Source organism: Diabrotica virgifera, chromosome 10 (genome assembly GCF_917563875.1).
Source record: "Diabrotica virgifera virgifera chromosome 10, PGI_DIABVI_V3a".
NCBI lineage: Eukaryota > Metazoa > Arthropoda > Insecta > Coleoptera > Chrysomelidae > Diabrotica > Diabrotica virgifera.
In genome coordinates, this window is record NC_065452.1 from 33302967 (window position 1) to 33320906 (window position 17940).

The 17940-nt window shown below is 33.4% G+C and overlaps 1 protein-coding gene across 4 annotated transcripts in view; it reads right to left on the reverse strand.

Moving 5' to 3' along the window:
* The window catches only part of LOC126893198 (tripeptidyl-peptidase 2), a 113025-nt gene that overhangs the window by 45408 nt on the left and 49677 nt on the right, over nucleotides 1-17940 (reverse strand). For all 4 annotated transcript variants that reach the window (XM_050663158.1, XM_050663161.1, XM_050663159.1 and 1 more), the window contains 2 exons: nucleotides 11366-11600; nucleotides 3735-3982 (listed from right to left, as the gene is read on the reverse strand). In XM_050663158.1, the coding sequence (XP_050519115.1) occupies nucleotides 3735-3982; nucleotides 11366-11600 (483 nt within the window). The remainder of the gene's footprint in view (nucleotides 1-3734; nucleotides 3983-11365; nucleotides 11601-17940) is intronic.

Below are 17940 nucleotides of genomic sequence, written 5' to 3' on the forward strand. Positions count from 1 at the left end.
TGATTGAAACGCTGTTTAGACGCTGCGATAAGTTGCTGTGATTTATCGCGATGTGATTGACCACAACAAGTTGAAGAGGGGAGCATTGTGTACATTTTAGACCCTTCAATGAATTATAACTAGTTTTCATCCTAAACAAATAGATCCTGTTACTTTCTTCATAACAAAAATATAAAGGTTGGGTATGTTATACAGGGTATTTACAAGGTTATAACCAATTTTATATGAAAATCGTAACAAGTTCAACTCACTGTATAAATAAAAATAAGCACAACGGCAATGGTTTATTGATGCCATATTTTTTTATTTATTGTCAAAATTTTTAAAAATGATTGATATTGCTAATTTACTTTATATCTAATAAAGGGTGAGTTAAAACTCAAGTACATTATTTTTTCAGTAAAATTTAAATGGGATACCCTGTATTTTATATCACTATTAAAAAGTACCATTACCGTACTTTAATTTGTATACAACATTCCCTATGTCTAAATTTATTAGTTTATTTTCATTTGTCAATGGACCAGTAGCGTGACTGCCCAGATCACCAGAATTTAATAAACTGGACTGATTTTTTGGGGTTTCTTTTAGGCTTTGGCCACACAGGCGTTTTTTACTGCCGCGATAATTTACGGCGTTTACCGTGCCCATTGGTTTGACATTTACCTGTCTAGCAATAATATTATTAGATTGGTATTGTTAAAGAATAAGACTATAACATACTAAAAAAATCACTTAAATCGGACAACAAGTTTAGGAAATCCGAGACATCAAACGTGTATAATTCATAGAGTGACCTAATTTTTTTGCTCGAAAGTGTATAATTATTATAGTTGATAAAAGTATTATATATTGTTGATTAATTAGCAAAACCACATAGTATCAAATTATAAGCTTAAGGGGCAAGGAACAAAATCCAAAATTTTGACACCTCTCAAAATTTTCAATGTATTTTAAATGTAATTATTTTTTTTGGAATCCTGAGAAAACTAATAAGTATTTTTGAGAAATTTAAACGCAGAATGAAAGATTTCTTTATTACCGAGGACCGAAAGTCCCTTAGAATGAATAAAAAGATTCTTTTGAATAAGATATTTAAAATTAAAAATCACACTAAATTTTCTCTTAGTTTTTGACCCCTGTAACTTATTAAAATAAACGTTATAGAAGTTTTCAGGGACTTTCGGCCCTCGGTAATAACGTAATCTTTTATACTACGTTTAAATTTTTCAAAAATACTTATTAGTTTTCTCAGGTTTCGACAAAAATGAATCCCATTTAAATAGCTTTGAAGCCGAAAGTACGTACCGAAAGTTCGTACCCATCCCTTTAATGGTAACCATTTAATTTGATAGGTAAATAAATTCTAATTCGGTATTATTCTCCCATATTGATGCAATCCAACTCCAATTTCGATAAATCGCGGTACTGTTTAGACACGACGATAAATTAAAACAACTCGATCATCACAACAAATTGATTCAATCCGATACCAACTTCAAAACAATTCCAACTTTGATAAATCGCTGGATGCACCGTTTACACACAACGATAAATTGCAACAGCTCGACTGATATGGATAAGTTGCTTGATTTATCGCTGTGTCTAAACGACGCTTTAAATTGGAGCTGGTAGGTCAGATAATAGAACAAGTAATGGAGTTTAAATACCTAGACATCACACTATCTAGCTACGGAAGGTTCGAAACAGAAGTGGAAGATCAAGTTAATAGAGCAAACAGAGCCGCAGGTTGACTGAATGACACAATATGGAGAAATAAAAATATCGGAAAAGATATGAAAGACAGAATTTACAAAACAGTCATCAGAACAATAATGACATACGCGGCAGAAACACGACCCCACACAGAGAGGACAAAAAGATTGCTAGAAACAGCGGAGATGAACCCTTCGAAAAATCGATGGTGAGACTCTATGGGACAGAGCTAGAAGTGCAGATATACGACAGAAGACAGGGTAAGAAACAGAAGAATAGAATGGAATGACCACATAAGCCGAATGACAACAGAGTAGTCAGGACAGCGAGAGACGGTTTCCCAACAGATCAGTGGAAGACGATCAGTGGTAAGACCACGAAAACGATAAACCGACAACTTACTAGAGGCACATTGAAAAAACAGACAGTCATGTCTATACAAAAAAAGAAGAAGAAGAATAATTTATGAAAATTTTAATAATAAATAAAAAAAATGCCATCAATAATCCATTGCTTTTATGCTTATTTTTATTTATACAATGAGTTATCTTGTTACAATTTTCATATAAAATTGGTTATAACTTTATAAAATACCCTGTATAACATAACAATCCTTTATACATTTGTAATGGCGAAGTTAAGAAGATTTTGAATATAAAATAAAATACAGGGTGTTCCAATAAAAAAAATTAAGTTTGGTCTCCCAATGTTATCGAACACCCTCTGTAACATTCTAATTTTGAAATGTGAATCTCAAAGTTGGCTACAATTTTTGTTATTAACTTTTATTGGTATCTATTACTATAACGGATCTACGTAGCTTTACCCCACTAATCAATCACCCTGTATATTTAATTGGATATGTAAATAAGTTCTAATTCGGTAAGATTCTCCTAAATAGATGCAACCCAACTCCAATGATAAATCGCTGTACCGTTTAGACACGACGATAAATTTAAAACAACTCGATCGATAATAAGTTGATTCAACCCGATACCAACTTCAACCCAACTCCAACTTTGATTAGTCGTGCGATGCACCGTTTACACACAATGATAAGTTGCAACAACTGGATTGATATTGATAAGTTGTTTGATTTATCGCTGTGTTTAAACGCCGCTTAAGATGTAAAAAGGAAAGTAGTAAAAGCAAAGAAAATAGAGAAAATGAGTTTCTAAAAAAAAACTAAATTAGACAAGAACAGCCGCGTTTTAAGAAAATCAATCGAGCTCGCAGGCTTCAACGTCATACATCAACATCTTCAAGAATCATCAGTTAGCATGTCTCTTCCCACTCTAGTCTAGATATATCTGATGTGAATGATGATGATGCTAAAGAAGTTTTTGATGAACCTTTTTCAAACAAGCCGGTTACAGGTGACTACATCTTAGTAAGATTTGTCACTAAAAGCAAAGTCTAACATTATGTTGGTTGTATTTTGAAAACTGAGGGTGATGAGCATGCAGTCAGTTTCCTGAGAAAAAAATCGAGCTACTTTGGTTATCCCGATGTGGAGGATATTGAAATAGTAAGCTCCGAGGATGTAATTAAACTTCCGCAACCTGGTTACCTTAGTCTTAGTGGAACGGATAGGATGAATTTTACGTTGGATTTTAATTTTAGTATTTATGAAAATGTTTTGTAGTTTTCAGAAGTGACTATTTTATAAATATAGTATGGGTAGCTGTTCTTTATTTCATAAATATTGTATGTGTTTATTTTTGTCTCAACCCTTCCATCACATGTCTTAAGCCTCCCTTACAGAGGTATCCTTGAGACAAAGTACCTACAGTACCTACGGCTTGCTATAATTAAATTAGGTCTTCACTAAATAAAAGCCAAAATTGCATTAGAGTTACAGTTTTTTTTAAGAAGGTATTATCGTCAAATTCACAAATAAAATGAGGTCCACATAAAAATTGTCTCAAGGCTCCCCACCTTCCCCTACAGAAAGTAATGATTTAAGACATCAATGTATTTGACATGTAATATATATCTGATTCTTTGTGTGTACTTACTTATCAGGTGATAAAGGAGCTATATACAGAGGAATAGGAATATATGGATTAGAGTTATTTGTAACACCGGCCTTCTTTCCGCAAAGTAAAGCTTGTGTATACGATAAGTAAACGTCCATTCCAATTTGGCTGCTTAATTTTTGCACAAGCAGCACGGGAGCGTCATTTAATTTCTCTAAATAATCTCTTTTATCATGTCTAACTTGCAGTCTTATAGTATAGTCACCTTTTTCTAGCTTAACAGAGTACTAAAACAAATTGTTAAATTAAATGTTTCACATTTCTATTCAACCATAATAAATATCAAAAACAAAATACTTAAATAGGCCACATGCAGTCAAATGAGGTTTATCTTTGAATAACTTTGTTTATGAATTTGATTATATTACTGACAAAGAACCCTCATATACGAGGGTGAATCAAATATGAACATACCTTTCCGACCCCGCTTAGCATAAACTGGCTTCTTCTTCTTCTTTTGGTATCATAACCCTGTATGGGCCTTTGCCTGTCTGACTATGTCCTTCCATTCACATCTCTCTTTGGCCCTTCTCCTCCATTGTCTTATATTCATGGTTCTCAGGTCGTCTTCCACGTCATCCAACCATCTCGTCCTGGGCCTTCCTTTTTTCCGCCTTCCTACCGGCTTCCACTGTAACATCTTGTTTGTCGTTTTCATGTCTTCTTGTCGCTGAACATGTCCCAGTCATGACAGTCTTTGACTTTTCACAAATCTTACAATGTCATACCCTTCATTCAGTTCATTATCCTCGTCGTTTCTCCTGATTCTCCATGTACCGTCTTCCTCTTGCACCGGGCCATATACTCAGTTTCTTTCTCTCGAATGTCCTGAGTTGGGCTTCATCTTTTTTCGTCATTACCCAGGTTTCACAACCATAGGTTACTACGGGTCTAATCAAAGTTCTGTACATAGTCATTTTGGTTCTTTTGTCTAATAATTTCGATGTCAATCTTTTATTAGCATAGTATGTACGATTTCCACTGGAAATACGTACATTAATTTCGCTACTTACGGAATTCTTCTGATTGATTTCTGTGCCCAGATATGTGAAGGCATCCACACGTTCAATAGTATAGTTGTCTCTTGTTAAATTATTTTCAATCTCAGGTGTTCCTTTGATAGTCATGTACTTAGTTTTTGTTTCGTTTATTTTAAGCCCTCTTTTTGTGCTTCAGGATCAATTTCCTTGAACGTCTCCATTAGCCGTGTCTTGCTTCTACTAATAATGGCTACATCGTCTGCGTATGCAGTAATTTGTACTGTTTTGGTGTTTATATGTCCGGCTACGTTGGTTTTTCTGATGACTGCTTCAAGAACTAGGTTGAACAGCATGTTTGAAAGTACGTCTACCTGTCTCACCCCCATGTTGATGTCAAACAGGGGAGAAAGTTCTCCATCTACTCTAACTGCGGCTTTTGAACCCTGCAACGTCATTTTTATGAGGCTGATATATTTTTTTGGTATACCTAGATTTCGGAGGTCTTCCAGCATTGTCTCTTTTCACACTATCAAAAGCTTGTTTAAAGTCTACACTGTGGGCCGAAATAAAGGAGTACATTTTTTAGTTGATAACATTTTTGTTTTTTGGGCGATTTAATTTCTTTTTGCAGGGCTAATAGCCCAACATGTCCTCAATATGACTGCAAATTTGGAAGCAAAAATAACGTACAGGTTTGGACTTATGAGAAAAATTATGTAACGGTGCATTTGAGCTCGTTGCAAATGAGAACTGTCTTAGCTAAAATTGAACTGATATACTCTTTTGGTAGGTTAACTATCTAGAACACTTCAGTAAAAAGGAAATTTTTAAAAATTATCGGATTCGCAAATTATCATTTTTTCATTAAATTAGGAAAATATAACATTTTAACAAATAACACATTTATGAAAACAGTTTAATAATTTTAAAACTTAGACTAAAATATTATGAATGTGGCCACCATTATTATTTACCACTTCTTGAAGTCATCTACGCCATAAATTGCTAGGCCCATTTACTACGCCCTGTTCAAAATTGTTCCAAACAAACTGCATTCTTTCTTTGAGCTGTTCGATCGTTTCAAATTGTCCGTCATATAAATTTTGTTAGAAAATTCCCAAAATAGAATAGTCAACCGGATTTAATTCTGGGCTGTTAGGTGGCCACATCTGTGGCTCAATATAGTCCGGGCAATTTTCACTCAAGAATATCCTTGTATTATGGGAAGTGTGCGAAGGAGCACCATCCTGCTGTAAAGTGTAATCATCACATACTTCTTCAATTTCAGGTAATAGGTGCTGCAAGATTTGTTCTTGATATGTTTCTGAATTAAGTTATCCCCCAGCATCAACAAAAATCAGACGAGATTTTCCCAATATGGATACTGCAACAGAGATCATTACACCTTTTGAGAAATGACTTTTTTCAATTACAAGATGCTCTAGTGGAATTTCTCTCTTAAATTGTACGTCACAATACACCCTATTATTTTGAGTATTTTTAGGATATGACATTTTGTGATCTGAAAACCATATTTTTCTAACGTCTTCAAGAGAGCGGAATCTTCTTAATAGCAAAATACATCTTTCCAATCGTTTTTCTCTTACATTGGCAGTAAGTCTTTGAAAATAAACTTTTCGAAATGCTTGGCAAGATGGCAATCTTGACGTCCGGGAAATACTAGTTTCTTTTGCGATTTTCCTTGCATTAACAGATTGGCCAGGTTGCAAATTTCCTAAAACAACCCTTACTCTAGAAATATTTTCTTCCTTGCTTGAGCTTCGCTTCCTTCCTCTTCCACTTTTATGTTCAGTAGACCCATGGGTTTCCCTTAGATGTGTTAAGAACTTACCGTTCCAATTTGCCAATTTTTCTCAGGAAATTCATTTACAATTTTTCTTGCACCATAATTATATTTTTCACGGTAATATTTAATTAATATGCTGTCCTCTTTGCTTTAAAGTGGAATTATGGACTGGCCAATTTACTTATTTAACTATAAATGTCAAACAAATTCGATGGCAACCTAAGCAGTCATGGCTTACTAAGTAAAATTGGCATATTGGAGCGTTTGGAAAATTCTTAAGACATTTAACAAAAATTACTGCTAATATGAGGCAAAAACGATGGAAAAGTTGTAATTTAGTGTTAAGAGGGTCTCGTTCTGGTGAACATATTAGAAAAGTACTCGAATAAGATTTCCCAATTTAAGAAAAAAATATTTTACAAATTCGGGATTTTTTTAAAATTTTATGGCGAAGGCGCTTTCTGAACATTGTTTAAATTAAAAAATGATATTTTGTGAATCCGGTAATTTTTAAAAATTTTATGTTTACTGAAGTGTTCTGGATAGTTAACCTACCAAAAGAGCATATCAGTTCAATTTTAGTTACGACAGGTTTTATTTGCAACCAGCTCAAATGCACCGTTACATAAATTTTTTTATAAGTCCGACCCTGTAGGCTATTTTTGTTTCCAAATTTGCCATCACGTTGAGGACATGTTAGGCTATTAGCCCTGTAAAAAGAAACTAAATCGCCCAAAAAACAAAAAAGTTATTTTCAACTAAAAAATATACTCCTTAATTTCGGCCCACAGTGTATATACATATTATATAGTTCTATGTCGTATTCATAAGCTTTCTCTTGTATTGTTCTAAGTATGAATATGTCGTCTGTAGTGGCTCTATTTGGTCTGAATCCATTTTGATAATCACCAATTATATTTTCGGAGTATTCTGACAATCTATTGTAGATAATGCCAGAAAGGATTTTGTATATTACATTTAGCAATGTAATTGGTCTGTAATTCTGGCACTCCCTCTTATCTCCTTTTTTATGTATTGGTTATATAAGACCAACTGCCCATTCATCCGGCATTTGCTCCTTGGTCCATTCCAATTTTATCAGGTAATGGATTCTTCTCCAGAGTTCGGGTCCTCCATATTTCAACAATTCTGCCGAAACTCCATCCGTTCCTGGCGCTTTACTGTTTTTTAGTTTCTTTATTATTTGAACTACTTCTTCATAACTCGGATTTTCAATGTGCTGCTCCGCCGTAAAATATATTGTCTCGTTTTGATCATTTTTATTGTCTGCATTTAGGTTTTCCTCAAAGTATTCTTGCCATCTCATTATAATTTTTTGTTTCTCTGTTAGTAGTTCTCCATCCTTGTCTTTGCAAATTGTCAGTTTTGGTCTAAATGACTGTGTGCTTTCTTTTATTCTTTTATAGAATTTTCTGCTCTCGTGTCTGTTATTATGTTCTAGGATTTCTTGTACTTGTTTTTTCAAAGCCTCTCTTTTTTTTTCTTCTGCATATTCTCGTCGCTTGTATTCTCTTTTCGTTATAAATTTCTCTGCCATTTCTTGTGTTTCTTTGAAGTTGGCTAAGTCTAGCTTGCCTTTTTTCCTCTACCGCAGTTCTGCATTCATCATCATACCATTCCGCATTTCTTTGCCTTTTGGCTATTCCGACAGTTTCCTCTGCAGATTTAGTTATTATTGTTTTTAATTGTCTCCATTATTCCTCTGCAGTATCTTCCTCTCTGATTCCGTCGAGTTTTATTTTGAGAGTATTTTGATACTCTTGTGTCTTTGTTGGACTTTTGAACCCTTCAACATTACATTTTTTAATTTGGCTATTTTCCCTACAGCATAAACTGGCAATATGTCTAAATTAGCCCTGTGGTGGGAGGTTATAGTCTAATGTGTGACTTCGCGCCACCGCCTGTTCTTTAATGACGTGGAGTCAGTTACTGTTGCAGTGAGTGAGAGAGTATGTATGTTCGTTTGCACAACGCATTGTTATCAAATTCCTTGCAAAAGAAAATGTTGGTCCCGCTGAAATTTGGCGAAGATTTAAAAGCCAAAATGGGGAATCAACACTGTCCAGTACACACGTGAAATTTTAGCATAGAAAAGTTCGTGAAGGACGAGATGCCGTACAAAACAAAAGTCATCAACGACGTCCAAAAATTGTCCGATAAAGGCGAAAACTCGTTTGTCTGCAGGCAAAGTTTGAGCGACAGTGTTTTGGGATTATCGTGCCGTTTTGTTGCTGGATTTTCTTCACGAGGGACGCACCATTAATGCCGCTTATTACTGTAGTCTTTTGGACCGTGTTCGAGCTGCCTATAGGTCCAAAAGACGGGGATGTCCTATACGAGATGTGCTGCTCTTGCATGACAACGTCCGACCGCATATAGCTGCCCTAAGACAAGAAAAAATAGCGGAAATGCATTGGACTCTCGTTGAACATCCTGCATACAGTCCTGATCTTTCACCATATGATTACCACATGTTACGTCCATTAAAAGATGCACTAGGCGGAGCGCGTTTTGGTGATGATAATCAAGTGGAGCAATTCGTGAGCAATTGGTTAGATTCTCGCCCACATTCTTTTCATGAAACTGGAATACAGAAACTTCCTAGCCACTGGGAAAATGCATACAGAAGTAAGGAATGTATATAGAAAAATTAAGTATTTAGTCCAGGGTAATAAGGATTTTCTCAGGACACTCAAAGATCCAGGTAGCTGACTACTTTTTTAATTATTGTAGACCTATAGGAAGAAAACCTACCTGTTCCTGCCTAGAGTTCGTGTCCGTTTTTTAATAATTAACAATTTATTGCAAAAATCGCGATTATTTCGATTTTTTGCACCCTATTTAAAAGTGAAACAATTGACATAAAAATACAAAATTTAATTTTTTAGAACATTGAAAAACCTTCAAAATACCGATTTTTGAAAGTTAAGAAGTTAATTTGTTGCTTCGCAAATTGCAAAGTAAATAAAAATCGATATTTGTTAATAAATTTTACTAAATTTAACTTAGAGTTTTAGGGTTTAGAATTGAAATTTTATAGTTTATAAACATTTAGAATAACTTGACAAATATTGTCCGTAGGAACAATCTTTTTATATATTCGGAAAGCTAGTATTTTAACACGAATTTTCAAATAAAAAAATTTAGCCTGGGTTCATTAGGGACAAAGTTAGACATTTGTTTTTTTAATTCCAGGTAATTTGTTTATAATAATTAAGGAATTTCATTGATGCCATTTTAAATAATGGGATTTGTATTTTTTGTTAAAAAATTTGCATAAACATTGTATCTTCACAGCACCCTCTACGATTTTTCAAAATTGTAGTTCAAACCGTTACTAGGGGGAACCTACGAATCCAACGAGTTAAAATACCGAAAAAGCAATTTCAAACTAATACAATTTTCTGTATCTCCGGATCAACTCGATGGATTTTCATCTTTCTTTTTTAATTCGTATGTAATTTCTACGTACATTACAAATATGCAATTTGTTTATAAATTTATTAATTAATAATCAGTCTAATTTGTTTAAACAATTATTGAAAAAATATTTTTTTACAAAAATCTATTTTTTAATCATAGTATGTATCATTAATGATCATACAAAAAGTTAAAGTTCACTGTAATAAATAAATTATTTTTATGAGATAATTATTTATTGAATATAATTTATTTATTAAAGTATACCTTAACTTTTTTTATGATTAATAATGATAGTCTGATTAAAAACATGGATTTTTGGGAAAGAATTATTTTTTCAAAAATTGTTTAAACAAATTAGATTGTTTATTAATTAATAAATGTCAAATTGCAAATAGACAAATTACATATTTGTATTGTACAGAAAAATTACATACGAATTAAAAAAAGAAAGATCAAAATATATTCAGTAGATCCCGAGATATAGAAAATGATAGTAGTTTTAAGTTGCCTTTTTTAGTTTTTGAACTCGTGCATTTGTCGGCTCCCAGCTCCCCCTTCACTTAACACGACTAGTCACCAACTGAACAACATTTTTAAAAATTCGTGTAAAATACCAACTTTTCGAATATGTAAGATGATTTTTTCTACGGACAATATTTTTAAAGTTGTTCTAAATGTTTATAAACTACAAAATTTCAAAAAATTGGCATTAGTATTTTTGACTATATTAGATAATTTTTTACTTTTTTTAGTACATTTTGACAGTATCACTTTTCTACTTTTATTTGACATACGCAGAATTGCCTTATCTTCATTATTTTCTGTCTTATGTTATTGCAAAATAAAGGTCTCTGGGATAAACAAATAGAATAACTTTTAAACTAATTAATGGGTCGGTCTCAAATTCTGAGGGTTTGTTAAGTACCCCAATACACAACTTTGGGTGAAACACTAAAGTTCTAAAGTAGTTTTAGTAAAAGTTATTAACAAATAACGATTTTCACTTATTTTGCAGTTTGCGTAGCAAAACAAATTAACTTTTTAACTTACGGACGCGAACTTTAGGCAGGAAACAGGTAGGTTTTCTTCCTATAGGTCTATAATAACTAAAAAAGTAGTCAGCTACCTGGATCTTTGAGTGTCCCGAACATAGTCTATTTCCAGCTTATTACCCTGAAGTAATTGTTTAATTATTGTAATTATAATTCAATAAAAAGTTATTACCAAAGTTCGGTTCATATTTGATTCAGCCTCGTTCATAGGGCATTTTTTATATTATTTTATTTAAATTAGTGGTTTACAGAAAGCACAAAATTTATGGTTCTGTATAATAGGAAGTATGTTTGATAGTGAAACAGATTTTAAAAATATGTACTTACTTTGTCAGGGTAGGCATCACCACAGCCAAGTAGTTGCTTATTGGAGTCATACAGCATCCAAAACTGGGATTCAAACTCGGATTCATACAACATTTGACTCAATAACGATAAATTTGGAGATATTTCACACTGTTTTGATAAATTGAAATTATAGACCAAAACCAGCTCATATATTTGTCTAGATGGAGGAATTACATCCCTTAGAGTCAATGGCATTATTTTTCCTTCTGTAGGTCTAAAATTAGTAAAAACACAAATTGTTAGATGTATTATTAGTGAAACAAGCTGTAAGACATGACATTTTTAAGTCCTACCACAAACTAAGCAAAACTTTCTTTTTTAGGCTTTCTTGAAAAACGTCTTTACCGCGAATTATATAAAAAATGTGCTATAGTCCTTTTCATGAGCATTTTTCAGTGCGTCAAAAATGATAGAAAAAAAGGTAAGTCCGTGATAATACACATTTATAACATTAATTCTAATATGACATTTTAGTTAAATCTGACAATTGTCACATTTTATTTGCAAACTGGCATAAAAACAAATTAATCGTGTTTACTGCATTTATAAAATGGTATTTTCTTTTATTTGTATAGTCTTATAACTTGTACAGATTATATTCGTAGATATATTATATAATTCGTAAATAATTTTTTTTCGATTATAGCGCCACCTATCGACAACTAGAATAAATGTTATAAGTGTCTGTAATCACCGACGTGCCTTTTTTTCTGTCACATACAATTTAATGCGTTAGAAAGAAATCGAAAAACTGTAGACGCACTGAAGGATGCCTATGAGAAAAAGAATATACACCATTTCCTTTACACATCGTCAATGAAATTTCTACCACAAGTAACAATGGTCGCATTCAGGAGACAAAAAAGTGACGGAGCGGTTCCGCAACTGTTGGGAATTCGTTCTCTGAATGTGGTGTTACCTGCGAAACGTGTTACGGAACGGTTGCTATGATAGTGAGCTCATTTTAATTCCGCTAGCTCATCAGAATAATCATCATCATCATTGGCTCTACAATAGGGTGGGTCGAAAAATAATAATGTTTCATTTTTTAATCGCTATACCGCGGAAAACTTGCCTTTGGGGTATATAAGTAAAATGCAAAGTAAAATAAAGTTATATATTGAACCCCCAGCTAGGGCATCACACTTAAAATTTAAATTTTTTCAGAAATCAAGACATTTTTCAAATTATTTTTACAATATTTATCCAATAATATTTGAACGTGCTATAGTGAAAACTGTTTAGTTAATAGTTTAAAAAAATAGGAAATAAATTTGAAACAGACAATATCTTTTAATTTGCGGTAGCGCAAAATACTCAAAAATTGTTAAAATTCACATATTAGCACCTTAAAAGGTGTTCTTTTACACCCTTTTTTGTTCTTTTACTTTACACTCCATTTAAATGGAATAGAATTATTATAGTGTGTTTAAACTTATAAAGGATATAAATAAAACAACTTATAATTTTAATAACAGGTTTAATTGAAACAAAAAAGAGACCAAATTATAGCCAAACAATGTCAACAAAATAAATAAAATTTTGACTTTAGAAAGAGTCCTTTACTCACTATTTCTGAGTGGATACGTTGAAGCTGCGATTGCTGTCAAAATTTGGCATCGAAGCTCGGGATGCTACGGCAGGTCTTATAAAACCATCTCATTACTTAGCACCGACGACTTTTTTAGATGCTTCAGTCACTAACTTGACGCAGCGTTCCACGGCTTGAGTATGACATGGACATTTTCCAAAGTTCCAATCCTCGGGTGTTTCACCAGCGTGATTTTAGCCCAAACTTCATCATCAGAGACTCTCCGTAACAGCAATGGTGGTATAATTTCAGTGGTGTTCCAATCAAATAATTCAGTAGAGTCAGTCGCATGAAAGGTGATTTTTGGAGGTCAAAAAACCCTAATTGTTTCTGTTTCTGTAGCTAACATCCTTGCTTTAATTATTCTTCGGAATCCTAATTATCTAATGTGTTTCCTTTCATCCACTATCATCCTCAGCAGCAGATTTTCTGGGTCGGAAAAAATGCATTTCTTTCGATTACAGGATCAACACTCTAATCAAATTCTCTGGTAGAAATCTAGTTGATTTGATGGTCTCAAAAACGTGTTCAGGTCCATCTGTTATATATTTGCTGTACTTTATTTTGAACCATACAGGCATATATGATTTAAAAATAACGGATACTAACAATTTATGTTCAACTGAAGACGTTTCCACACTTACATACAGTCTCAAAACTCTCTTAGCTGTAGTCAACCATCGAGAGTGGTAAAGTAGACCCGGTTTTTGAACAGATAAGTCCACAGGGCAGTTTCCTGACTTTATCGCACAACTTATGTCTAGAAGATGCTATTCATCTTTACTCAAAAGATTGCGATTAACTAGTCCTCCTAGTGGTTAGGAACGAGATGGTTTCATAAGATCTGCCGTAGCATCCAGAGCTTCGATGCCAAGGTTTGACAGCAAGCGCAGCTTCAACGTACCCACTCAGAAATAATGAGTAAAAGACTAAAATTAAAATCTCATTTAATTTGTTGACATTGTTTGGCTACAATTTGGTTTCTTTTTTGTTTCAATTAAACATGTTATTAAAATTATAAGTTGTTTTATTTATATCCTTTATAATTTTAAACACACTATAATAATTCTATTTCAATTAAATGGGGTGTAAAATAAAAGAACAAAAAATGGATTTTGCTATTAACACCCAACACAACATACTAGACCACACCTTCTTTTAAGGTGCTAATATGTGAATTTTAACAATTTTTTAGTATTTTGCGCTACCGCAAATTAAAAGATAATTTCTGTTTCAAATTTATTTCCTATTTTTTAAACTATTAACTAAACAGTTTTAACTATAGCACGTTTAAATATTATTGGCTAAAGATTGTAAAAATAATTGAAAAATGTCTTGATTTCTGAAAAAAAAACTAAATTTTAAGTACGATGCGCTAGCTGGCGGTTTAATATATAACTTTAGTTTACTTTGGATTTTACTTATATACACCAAAGGCAAGTTTTCCGCGGTATAGCGATTAAAAAATGAAACATTATCGTTTTTCGACCCACCTTACTCTACAACTCATGTTGGGTCTTGCCCTCTACTAGAATCAGCTTCCATTCCTTCCTATCCTATGCCTTGGTTTTCCAATTTCGTACTCTTAACACTCGTAAGTTCTCTTCCACCTGATGGAATTCATTCATTCTCTATAAGTGGCCTAGCCACCGCAGAAATCGTGCTCTCAGCCTGGCTCTTCTCCTCACTCCATCCGGTCTTTGGTTACAAATATGTTTCGAGAGCTCATCTCATTCATTCTCTATAAGTGGCCTAGCCACAGCAGCCTGTTTATTTTAATAGACCTACCAATACTAGACTAGCTATAAGGGCGGTAAAGCTCAAAATTATAGCGTCTACGCAATAATCCCGCTCGCCTTAATACACTAAGCATCAAAATTAACGCACCAACTTAAAAATGGGACATTTTTGATGTCTCGTATTTCCTAAACCTGTTGTCCGATTCTAGTAACTTTTTTAATATATTATAGCTTTATTCTTCAAGAATATCGATATAATATTATCGCTAAACAGGTGTGAGCGGCCGTGGAGTAACGGCATATTCGCTGGCCTCATACGCCAGTGCACGTGGGTTCGAGCCCTGCCAAAGACAAACCATTTTCATTTCCAATAATGACACGAACCGTCTCACCGTGCCTCGGAGAGCACGTTAAGCCGTCGGTCCCCCTGGGCTAGTGTACAGGGTTATTCACTATATTTTGACCCCCCTGTTAACTGCTTTATTTACAGAATTAGTAAAAATGTAAAATACAAAAGTTATTCGATTTTTAAATTATGATTTTTTGACATAAATATCGTACTAGTGACGTCATCCATTTGGGCGTGATGACGTAATCGACTATTTTTTAAAATGGGGAATAGGGATCAAGTGCCAGCTCATTTGAAAGGTTATTCAATTTCCTATTCAGTAATATAAACATTAACATGATTAATTATACAGGGTGTCCAAAAATTTCTTTTAATTAAATTAATTGACACAAAAAGAAGAATGTATGTAATTTATTTAATTTAAAATACATTTTACTGTTGTTAGAAAACTGAAATAAAATTTACTGCACAAATAAACATTGACTTTTGCTTCAATGTTTAAACTGCCAAGAGGCAGATGGGTGGCAGCTTGAACATTAAATTTAAGTGAAAAGTAATGTTGATTTGTTCAATAAATATTTCTTTCTGTTTTCTGACAACAGTAGAATGTATGTTGAATTAAATAAATTACATACATTCTTCTTTTTGTGTCAATTAATTTAATTAAAAAAATTTTTTTGGACACACTGTATAATTATCATGTTAATGTTTATATTACTGAATAGGAAATTGAATAACCTTTCAAATGAGCTGGCACTCGACCCCTATTCCTATTTAAAAAAATAGTCGATTACGTCATCACGCCCAAATGGATGACGTCACTAGTACGATATATACGTCAAAAAATCATAATTTAAAAATCGAATAACTTTTGTATTTTACATTTTTTTTTATTCTGTAAATAAAGCAGTTTACAGGGGGGTCCAAATATAGTGAATAACCCTGTACATCGGCACTAGTTACTTGAAACAGGGTTAAAGATGTAAATGGCGCCGGAACTGTCCGAAAGGATCTCCCCGGCAAAAATGCCATACGATACTATTATTATCATTATTGCTAAACAGGTAAGTGCCATTGTATACCGGGTGTAACAATGATAGTGTGTTTTTTCCTCAAAGTCTGGAACACCCTGTGGAATATTCTAGCGCATATAAAATATTGAAATTAAAACTCAACTGTAGCCTTAGGCTTTCTTAACATTTTGCTTTTTGATTCATTCGCTTATTTGGGATAATAAAAAAGTTAGGTACTTTAACAACAAGCCATGTTATTCATCAATACAGAGTGTTTCTAAATAAGTGCGACAAACTTTCAGGGGTAATTCTGCATGAAAAAATAATGAACGTTTGCTTTTCAAACATAATATGTCCACAAATGCTTCGTTTCCGAGATACGGGATATTGAATTTTTTCTTACAAACTGACGATTTATTTATTGCTCTAAAACCGGTTAGATATGCAAATCAAATTTGGTTGGTTTTAAGACGTAGTTATTGCACATTTTTTGACATACAATTAAGAATTTAATATTCACCATTGGCGTGCATACGGGTAATATGATCGGTCATAATACCCGATTGCGCGCCAATGGTGAATATTAAATTCTTAGTATGTCAAAAAATGCGCAATAACTACCTCTTAAAATCTACCAAATTTCATTTACATATCTCAACCGGTTTTAGAGCAATAAATAAATAGTCGGTTTGTAAGAAAAAATTCATCCGGTATCTCGGAAACGAAGCATTTGTGGACATATGTTTATAAAGCAAATGGTCATTATTTTTTCATGCAAATTACCCCTGAAAGTTTGTCGCACTTATTTAGAAACACCCTGTATTAATGAATAACATGGCTAGTTGTTAAAGTAGCTAACTTTTTTATTATCCCACATAAGCGAATGAATCAAAAAGCAAAATGTTTAGAACGCCTAAGGCTACAGTTGAGTTTTAATTTCAATATTTTATATACGTTAGAATATTCCACAGGGTGTTCCAAACTTTGAGGAAAAAACACACTATCATTGTTACACCCGGTATACAATGGCACTTACCTGTTTAGCAATAATATTATTACATCGATATTCTTGAAGAATAAAGCTATAATATACTAAAGACTACTAGATCAGTTAAAGTGCTTGACACACTTTCAAACGAATTTGATCCGGAACGGGGTGTCAGACAGGGATGTATACTATCTCCAATATTATTCAATATATATGGAGAGCATATGAGAAGAGCACTTGAAGGATGGGACAAAGGCATCTCAATAAATGGCCATAAAATAAACAACCTACGTTTCGCAGATGACACAGCCCTTCTTGCAAATAGTCAAACAGAGCTGATTGATCTTATACGACTGGTTGAAAACGAAAGTCAAATATTTGGTCTGCAATTAAACTAACATATCAAAGACAAAGATCATGATAGTGGATAGACTACATAACAATCATCCACACATAACCGCGGTTTGAGGTGGTGAGCTCGTACTTATATCTGTGATCATTAATCACAAACACAGGGTCACTACAGGAAAAAATAAAACGTAGATGTGATGTAGCAAAAGTCGCCACAGCAAAAATGACCACAATATGGAAGGACTGTCAAATTTCAAGAGCGTTAAAGATGAGGTTGATCAACTGCTTAATATTCCCAATACTGACCTACGATGTGAATCTTCGACCCTGAGAAATTCGGAAAGAAGAAAGAGAGACGCCATTGAAATGTTCTGTTGGAGACGAATGCTACGAATTCCTTGGACCGACCATAGAACAAATAATTCAATTTTAAGAGAGCTAAAAGTTAGCCAACGACTCTCCAGTAAAGTCCATCTCCAACAATTAAAATACTTTGGACATGTTATGAGAGCAAACACAGAAA